Source organism: Puntigrus tetrazona, chromosome 9 (genome assembly GCF_018831695.1).
Source record: "Puntigrus tetrazona isolate hp1 chromosome 9, ASM1883169v1, whole genome shotgun sequence".
Classification (NCBI taxonomy): Eukaryota; Metazoa; Chordata; class Actinopteri; order Cypriniformes; family Cyprinidae; genus Puntigrus; species Puntigrus tetrazona.
The window spans coordinates 20,763,202-20,772,989 of NC_056707.1; the positions used below are offsets into that span (position 1 = coordinate 20,763,202).

Here is a 9,788-nt window from a genome sequence, read left to right on the forward strand (position 1 = left end):
CATTTCTCCAGTGACTCTAAAGTAGTAGATTGCACCTTCTTGCAAGTCTTCAACCTTGTACATCAAACTGTGACAGTTGCTTGTTACACATACCCAGGCCTTTTTGCTCGCTTCACGTTTCTCAACATGATACGCCTTCACAGCATCTCCTCCATCGTTCTCTGGAGGTTCCCAAGTAACTGTAGCAGAATCTTTTGTGACTTCTGTAATTTTCACATTAGTTGGTGGTCCAGGGGTATCAAGAACTTTGACTATCATTGGCAAAGATGCTGTTCCAACACCATTGTCCAAAGTAACAATGTATTGTCCAGAATCGTTTCTTGTTGCTTTCTCAATAGTAATAGATGTGCACGTTTCTGTTGTTTCTATGCTTGCCCTAGCTTTGAGATCGACCTCCTCTTTATTCCATATAACTGAAGGCACAGGCTTTCCTTTAAATGGAGCTGTTAAAGTAAATGAATTACCATGCTTGACAATTAAAGTTTTTCGCATCTCCATGTCAATGTCAAATACAGGTTCCTCCTTTCTCTCCGTTGCTGACTGTAGCTCAGACACAGGTGACTGTTCACTGACACCAACTTTGTTGATCGCTTTTACAGCAAAAACATACTCTACATCAGTTGTAAGACCAGAAAATGTGAATTCATTGCTTTTTGTCATCTGAATAGCCACAATCCATTCCTCATCCTCAGATTTCTTATATTCTACACTGTACCCAAGGATCTGTGCACCACCATCAGATGATGGCTTTTTCCAAGCAATAGTAATAGAATTCTTGGTATGGTCTAGAATTTTAGGTTTAGTTGGTGGGGACGGTACCAAAAGTTCATCCTCTGCCCTTGCTGAAAGAGATGGGTCACTGGCTGGACTCAATCCTGCTGCATTTTCAGCATAAACTCTAAACTCATACTCACATCCTCTTCTTATTTTTGATATCACAGCTGTTAGTTCTTTCACAAGTTCCCTGTTCATGCTAAACCCAGTGAAGACCAGATTTCTCTCGCCTTTCAATTATATATCCAGGATCTCGCTGCTCCATCAGATGCAGGCTTTGCCCAAGTTAGGCTCATTTCCTCACTGGTCACACTTGTAATTTCAACATTTGTTGGAGCTCCTGGAATAGTGTAGGGTTCAGTGACCTTGACCATTTCACTTTCAAGGGCTTCACCAAGTCCAAACTTGTTGACAGCTAATACTCTAAATATGTACTCATTTCCTTTTAGGAGCTTAGTGACCTTTGAATATTGTTCTTTTGACTTCTCCATGTACAAGCCGTCCATGCCAATCGACTGGTCTCTCACGTTTTTGAACAACATAATGTGTTATTTCAGAGCCACCAATTTCTTGTGGTGGTCCCCATGACAATGTGCACTCCTCTGCTGTGAGGCCTGTTACTGATAGTGGTCCTGCTGAAGGTCCTGGTTTATCTAGAATAACACAGTTTACTGGTGTTGTGACACTTCCTGCAACATTCTTTAAAGTCAAAGCATATTGTCCAGAATCACTCCTTTTGCAGTCTTTAACTACTATTGTAGTACTAGTATCTGTTCCAGTTATCTGAATTCTTGCCTTCTGTTCAATTTCATGTCCATCCTTTGACCAAGATGCAACTGGAAGAGGGCGCCCTGCAATGTCAGCATTAATCTTTAGGGATTCCCCAGCTTTTACTACCACAACATCCTTAAACTTGACATCCATCATGATGCGTGGTGGATCTACATCATCTTTAACAGTAATAGGACCAGTGTTGTCAGATGGCTCGCTGAATAGTCCAGCAGCATTCTTTGCAATGACACGGAAATCATACTTCTCATCTAATGTTAGCCAGTAACATCAAAATAAGTCTCTACAACATTAGTAAAATTGCATCTTATCCAGCTTACCCTCTGGGAGATCTCTCACGTTCAATTATGTAACCAGTAACTTTGGCTCCACCATCATACTCGGTTTGGTCAAGAAAGAGATACAGAGGATTTGGTAATGCTAGTCACCACAGGCTGACCAGGAGGATCACAGGGATCACGTGCAGCTATGGGCTCACTGGCTTTGCTTGCTTTGCCAATTCCAGCAATATTTTCAGCATAAACACGGAATTCATACATCATACCTTCCTCAATGCCAGTTACTTTGAATTCACTATCCTTGATTATTGTCCTGTTCACCTTTGTCCAAAGAATACTGCTTTCTCCTCATGCGTTCTAAGTGATAGCCAAGAACTGTGCTACCACCATCATTAACAGGCTCATTCCATGTGACAAGCATAAAGACCTTGGTGGCATGAGCAACACGTGGGAGTAGAAGGTGGCCCAGGCTGTTTAAATGTGTACTCTGCAGTAATTCCCGGAGAGTCAATTTGTTTACCCTTTCCATAGCGATTCACTGCATAGATGCGGAACTGGTACTCAGAACCCTGTGTCAACCGAGGTACTTTGACTGAGGTTCTGGCAACATTTGTTGAAACAATCTGCCACTCTGTTGTGTTAGTATCTCTCTTCTCAACGATGTAATTGTTGATTGAGCATCCACCATCATATTCTGGAGGGCCCATGACAGTGTAATACTGCTAGAAGTCACAGCATCAACCTTCACAGAAGCTGGTGGCCCGGGTTTATCAAGAACAACAATGCCAATATACGTAGACTTGGTGCCTGCTGTATTAGCAAGAGTAATTTCATATTTACCAACATGCTCAATAGCAGCTTCTTTGATGATGATTTTGCTTGACACCATCGTATTGACAATTGAAAGAGAGGTTGTTTGTCTCAAAGGAAGGCCATCCTTCTTCCAAGAGACGACTGGCTTTAGGCCTGCCTCTCACAGGAACTTCCACAGTGAGATCATTTCCAGCCTTAACACTGTATGTATTGGAACAGCAGATGAACAGAGGGTTCAATCTCAATATCTTTAGCTACCACAGGTACACCAAGTTCTTTGGGCTCACTCTTGCCCTTCTCATTCAATGCAATAACCCTGAAAGAATATGTTTCACCAGGAGTGAGGTTGCTCACAGTAGCCTCTGGAACCTTAGCTGTGCAGCTTACACCCCATTTGTCACTACTCTTGGGTTGCATCTCTACATTGTAGCAGATGATTTTGCTCCCTCCATCATGGACAGGCTTAACCCAAGTAAGTGTCACACTATTCTTTGTCACATCCACAAGAGTTACTTTTCCTGGAGGCATAGGTACCTGTGCAACTTTAATAGGACTCTTTGTTTCTGCCATCACACCAAAGCCATACTCATTAACAGCACATACACGGAAGTAGAAAATGCCTCCTTCCTGCAGTTCATCAATTTTAAAGGAAGTCTCTGTGTGCAGTTGCTTTGTGACAGTTGTATAAGCTTTTCTTGTAGATTCTCTTCTCAACCACATAGTTTGTTATTTTCGCCCCACCATCTGTAAGTGGTGGGTCCCAGCAGACAGTTACTGAATCTTTCTTTACATCTTTCACTTCAAACTTTTGTGGAGAACTTGGTGTATCAAGCACCCTGACATTCACAAATGCAGATTTTGTGCCGCTCTTGTTCTCAAGTGTTAAGTTATATTTTCCACTGTCAAATCTGTTGACATTGTCAATTACAAGCATGGTATATGAACTGGTAGACTCAATCTGAGCACGCTCAGTTAGAGTCCCATCCTCCTTTTCCCATTTTACAGATGGCTCTGGTCGACCTCTAATTGTAATGAAAAGACGAAGGGATCCCCCTGCACGAACAGAAACAACTTTCCTGAGGTCAGCATCAAGTTCAATCTCAGGTGCTTCAATCTTTTCAGATGCAGCTACTGATCCATGAACATCAGCAGGCTCTCCAACTCCTTCAGAATTAACTGCACAAACACGAAGTTATATTCAGCATTTTCCTTCAAGTTTTCAACTGTGAGGTGTGTTGCTTGAATTCCAGCTGGAGGTGTGCATATGATCCATTCCTCTGAAGAAACCTCTTTCATCTCAACAATATAACCTTTGATATATGCACCACCATCAGTAGCGGGTTTTCCCCAAGATAGAGATACAGATGAGTTTGTGTGATCTGTTACTTTAGGATGATGAGGTGGACCTGGGGGAGTGGTGGCATTTATAGCTCTATAAAACAGAGACAGGTCACTAAATTCTCCCACGCCAGCTTCATTTTCAGCAGACACACGGAATTCATAGAAATGTCCTCAGACAGACCAGTTACTTTGAAATGCATATCAGTCAGCTTCTGTCGGTTGCATTTGTCCACCTCACACCATCTTTGTCACGCTTCTCTAGATGATAACATTTAATTTCTGCTCCACCATCACTCTCGGGGCATTCCATGATAGAGTTATTGAATCCTTTGTTATCTCACTTGTTTTCTGGTGTTGAGGGCGCACTTGGTGGCTTGTATGGATTGCGTGCAATAATTGCTCCGATTCTAGTGGTTCACCAATTCCATATTTGTTGACAGCCATAACTTTAAAGATATACTCATCACCTGGCAGGAGCTTGGTCACTTTATAATTTACACTAGGGAATGTTAGAATCAACAACAGTCCATGATAGTCTGCTAGTTTCCTTTTCTCAAGGATATAATGAGAAATATTAGCTCCACCATTCTGCAAGGGCTCAGACCAGGACAAATGACATTTGTCAGACATGACGCCAGTCACTCGTAGTGGTCCAGTCGGTGGACCTGGTCTGTCAAGAACTTTTACTGTTATTGGAATTGTTTTTGTTCCACCACTGTTACGTAATACAAGGTCATAGTGTCCACCATCCAATCTTGTACAATCTTTTATTGTAATAGAAGCATATTTTTGTGTGCTTCTTTCTTCAATATGCAATGTCTTATCCATTTCCTTTCCTTCTTTTAGCCACTGAATATCAGGTGTTGGTTTACCATGTATATCTGCATCCAAAACTATGTTGTCTCCAGTAGCATTGACAACAATGGCATCCTTGTACTTAGGATCCATTGAAACACTAGGAGGTTCAATTTCATCTGTAGCAGTAACTGGTCCAGTGCTGTCTGGAAGGCTCACTGAATACACCTACTGCGTTTCTTGCAATTACTCTAAATTCATATTGATTGCTTACCGTTAAGCCTGTGTTTGTGAATTCAGTCTCTATTACATTGGTAAAATTTGCCCTCATCCATCGGCCTTCAGGCAAATCTCTTCTCTCAACAATATATCCAGTCACTTTGCTGCCACCATCATACTGAGGCTTTGTCCACTGAATCTTAATGTAGTCCTTTGATATTGCAACAGCCTCAGGTGTTCCAGGAGGATCACATGGGTCACGGGCAACAAAGCTCTCTGAAACTTTGCTTGCTCTGCCAGTACCAACAATGTTTTCAGCATATACCCTGAATTCATATCCAATGCCTTCTTCAAGATTGCATATTTTGAAAACCGTATCAGTGATAAGTGTTTTATTTAATTTTGTCCATAGAATACTTGTTCTTTCTTTACTTTCAAGATGATACCCAATCACTGAACTACCACCATCACTTACTGGTTCATTCCACTCAATTATCATTTGATCCTTTGTGGCAGATTTCACATATGGAGTACCAGGTGGCCCAGGTGGTTTGTAAGGATACTGTACAACAATGGATTTTGAATCCAAAGGAGCACCCTTACCATATCTGTTCTCAGCAATTACTCTAAACTGATACTGCACCTGTTTTCAGCTTGGTAATTTTGAGGGATGTCCTGGCAACTGATCCCGCAACAACTTGCCAAGTAGTTTTCAGTGGTGTCTCGCTTTTCAACAATATAATGCTTTACTTGGCAGCCTCCTGTATACTCCGGAGGTTCCATGAGATAGAAACAGAATTGTTGCTTACTTCATTCACTTTTATTGGACCTGTGGGTGGACCAGGCTTATCCAGGATTATGATACTGATATCTTCTGTAACTGCACAAACACTGTTTGTTGTCGTAACTGAATACTTCCCAAGGTCATCTTTACAGGCTTCAGTAATCTGCAGGATTGTGGATGTTGGTGTTAAGGAAGTAGTAACTCTGGATGTTACTTTAAGTGACTGTCCATCCTTTGACCAAGCGATCTTTGGTTTTGGACGTCCAAAAATAGGTATTTCAAGTTTGAAATCCTTTCCAGATTTGACACTGTATGTGTTGAATTGCAACTTTAGGCTTGGTTCAATTGTGAGGTCGTTGGCAATAACTGGAGCAGCAAGGGGCTTTGGCTCACTTTTACCTTTCTCATTATATGCCAAAACACGGAACAAATATTCTTGACCGCCAGTCAATCCAGTGACTGTTCCTTCACATGTTTTTACATTAGTTGCTACACCCCATTTGTCAGTTCCTTTCGGCTGCATTTCAATCAAGTAGCCCGCAATCCTACTACCTCCATCATACTCTGGCTTTTCCCAGACCAGAGATGCACTTACTTTTGTCACATCAGTCAGCATCACCTTTCCAACTGGCTGAGGTACTTCCAGATGCCTTTGAAGCAGTTTTTGTTTCAACTGGCAATCCAACACCATATTCATTTTCAGCCATAACTCTGAAATAATACATGGCCCCCTCTGCAAGATTTTCCACCTTATAAGTTGTTTTGCTGCACTTGGTTGTTATATTTGCATAGGCTTTTCTTTGTGGATTCACGCTTGTCAACAATATAATTCTTGATCTTTGCACCTCCATCAATAAGTGGAGGTTCCCAAACAAGTGTAACTGAGTCATTCTTGATATCCTTAACTACAAGGTTTAGTGGTGCTCCAGGTGTATCTAACACTTTAACAGCCACAAATTCAGATACAGAGCCACTGCTGTTCTGTAGAGTCACAGTGTATTTTCCAGAGTCCCTTCTATCACAGGAGTCAATTGAAAGCTGGGTGAAGTTAACACCCTTTTCAAGTATTGTCTTTTCTGAAAGTTCACCTTCATCTTTAGACCATTTTATATCTGGTATTGGTCTACCTTTGAATGGTACATTGATTCTTACTGATCCTCCTGCACGAATAACAATGCCTTTCCTTAGCTCTGAATCAAGGTGAATTTCGGGAGTCTCCAGCTTGTCCTCAGGCTTGGCAGTCCCTGGAATAACTGCAGGTTCTCCAACACCTAATTTATTGATGGCACATATTTGAACCTTATATTCTTGTTGTTCTGTTAGCTTTGTGATTTCAAATTTGTTGACGCGTAAGCCCGTAGAGGAGTGCACATAGTCCATTCTTCCTCTTCAGCTTTACAGATCTCTACAATATATCCTTGAATTGCACATCCTCCATCATTAAGGGGTTTTCCCCATGCTACTGTAATTGAAGTCTTGGTGGTATCAACAACGTGTGCATGCATAGGTGAGCCAGGTTTGTATTTGGGATCACAAGCCTTGTAGTATGAAGTTGGCAAGCTTGGTTCTCCAATTCCAGCTGCATTTTCAGCTGACACTCTAAATTCATACTCATGGTCCTCAATTAGGCCATGAACTCTGAAACATACATCAGTTACTTTTTGTCTGTTGCACCTTGTCCATCTTATTCCAGACCTGTCTCTCTTCTCAATGATATAGCCAAGAATTTCACTTCCACCATCTGTATCTGGTGCACTCCAGCAAATAGTCATAGAGTCCTTTGCGATATTTGTTACCTCGATAATTTGTGGTGATCCAGGGTGACTAAATGGATCTTTCATTATTACAGATGGTGCTTCAATTGGCTCACCAACACCATAACTGTTTGCAGCCATGACACGGAATATATATTCATTACCTTCCAGGAGCTTTGACACCTTGTATGTTGTAGTTTTGCAATCATTACAGACTACAGTCCAAGCAAGTCGACTTGTCTCCCGTCTCTCAATAATGTAATGAGTGATAGTGTTTCCTCCATCATCTAGTGGAGCACGCCATATCAGTGTGCATTTATCACTGGACACACCTGTGACATGAAGAGGCCCTTCTGGTGGACCTGGTTTATCAAGTACTTTCACATGGAATTGAACGGTCTGAGATCCGCAACATTAGTGAGCTGAAGAGTATAATTTCCACCATCTTGTCTTACTGCATCTTTCACTATAATCAAAGCTCTGTTGTCAGTGTTCTTGATGTCACATCTAATTGTGTTTTCAAGCTCCTTGTCATTCTTAAACCACTGAATTGAAGGAAGTGGCTTACCATGAACGTCTGCATCAAGTTTGAATGTATGACCTGCATTCACAATTACAGTCTGGGTGTACTCTGGGTCAATAGAGAACTTTGGTGGCTCTACCTCATCCAATGCAGCAATAGGTCCACTGTTGTATGATGGTTTACTGATAGTGCCAACTGCATTCTTTGCAATTACCCTAAAGTCGTACTTGGCACCTTCTGTGAGCCCAGTGACTGTAAAATTTGTTTCAATAACATTTGTGAAACTTGCTTTCATCCAGCGCCCTTCAGGAAGATCACGTTTCTCAACAGTATAACCAGTGATAACACTTCCACCATCATACTCTGGCTTTGTCCATTGGATAGTTATTGAATTTTTAGTCACATGAACGGCTTCTGGGGTTCCAGTAGGATCACATGGATCACGAGCAACAAAGCCCTCTGAGATTTTGCTGCATCTGCCAATGCCAACAATATTTTCAGCATATACTCTGAACTCATATTCAACACACTTTCTCTAAAGGACTCGTTTTGAATTTTGTTTCTTGAATCAGTGTCTTATTTATCTTTGTCCAAAGAATGCTGTTTCTCTCCTTCCTTTCAAGATGATATCCAATAATGGTGCTGCCTCCATCTGAAACTGGCTCATTCCACTCAACAACCATATGGTCCTTTGATAGGCCGCGATACAAATGGAGTTCCTGGTGGTCCTGGTTCTCTATATGGATACTGAGCAACGACATTTGAAGAGTCCAGAGCATAGCTCTTGCCATACCTGTTCTGAGCAATGATTCTAAATTGATATTCAGCACCAGTCTTCAGTCGTATGACTTTAATTGTTGTTCTTGCTAATGAAATTGCAACATTCTCCCAAGTCGTTGAAGTTGTATCTCTTTTTTGCACAATATAATTGGAAATTGGGCAACCACCAGTATACTTTGGAGGATCCCATGACAATGTAACACTTGAAACAGTTATCTCATCAAATCGTACAGGACCAGTTGGTGGGCCAGGTTTATCAAGAGTGATGATTTCAATGGTAGCATCCTTTTGTCCAACAACGTTGGACACATTTATTCCATACAAGCCACCATCTTCTCTTGCTGCTTCTTTGATTACTAAGGACAGTGCTGTATGCAGTATTAGAAATGTTAACCCTTGTTGTGAATTTGAGGGCTGCACCATCCTTTGTCCATGTAACCTTTGGCTTTGGACGACCAGAAACTGGGATTTCAGCTGGAAGGTCCTTTCCAACAAGAACACTGTAGTTGCTAAATGCGGGTCTTACATCAGGCCCAAAGACGAGGTCCTTGGCTTGGACAGGGACAGCAAGTATTCTTGGGTCACTTTTTCCTTTTTCATTACTTCTAAGTACTACTGAAAATGTACTCTCTCCAGGGTTCAAATTACTGATTACAGCTTCCAGTGTTTTTACATTGGAACATCCAGACTATTTATCATTACCCTTGACCTGCATTTCAACAAGGTATTAAAGAATTCTACTGCCACCCATCATGGAATAGGTTTTTCCCAAGAAAGAGACACACTGTTTTTTAGTAACACTACAACACTTAATTTTCCAGGACACTGTGGCGTCTCTGAGAGAACCTTCAAAGGATCTGTGATATCAGCAGGTAGCTATACCATGTTCATTTTCTGCTCAAACACTTGACCAGTAACTGCAGCCTTCTGAAGTGGTT

General features: G+C 41.5%; 1 protein-coding gene and 4 pseudogenes across 1 annotated transcript; all 5 read right to left on the minus strand.

The window, feature by feature from the left end:
- Positions 1-1,952: 1,952 nt before the first annotated feature.
- LOC122351734 lies at positions 1,953-3,224 on the minus strand (annotated as a pseudogene).
- Positions 3,225-3,297: 73 nt separating this feature from the next.
- LOC122351735 lies at positions 3,298-4,160 on the minus strand (annotated as a pseudogene).
- An 805-nt stretch (positions 4,161-4,965) lies between these two features.
- Positions 4,966-6,490, minus strand: LOC122351736 (annotated as a pseudogene).
- A 53-nt stretch (positions 6,491-6,543) lies between these two features.
- Positions 6,544-7,952, minus strand: LOC122351738 (titin-like; the record flags this gene model as incomplete). Its single annotated transcript, XM_043249011.1, is given in 2 exon segments — positions 6,544-7,154; positions 7,157-7,952. Coding segments are annotated over 2 exon segments (1,407 nt in total), but the record flags the coding sequence as incomplete, so codon positions are not given.
- Positions 7,953-7,954: 2 nt separating this feature from the next.
- Positions 7,955-9,565, minus strand: LOC122351739 (annotated as a pseudogene).
- Between the last annotated feature and the right edge of the window lie 223 nt (positions 9,566-9,788).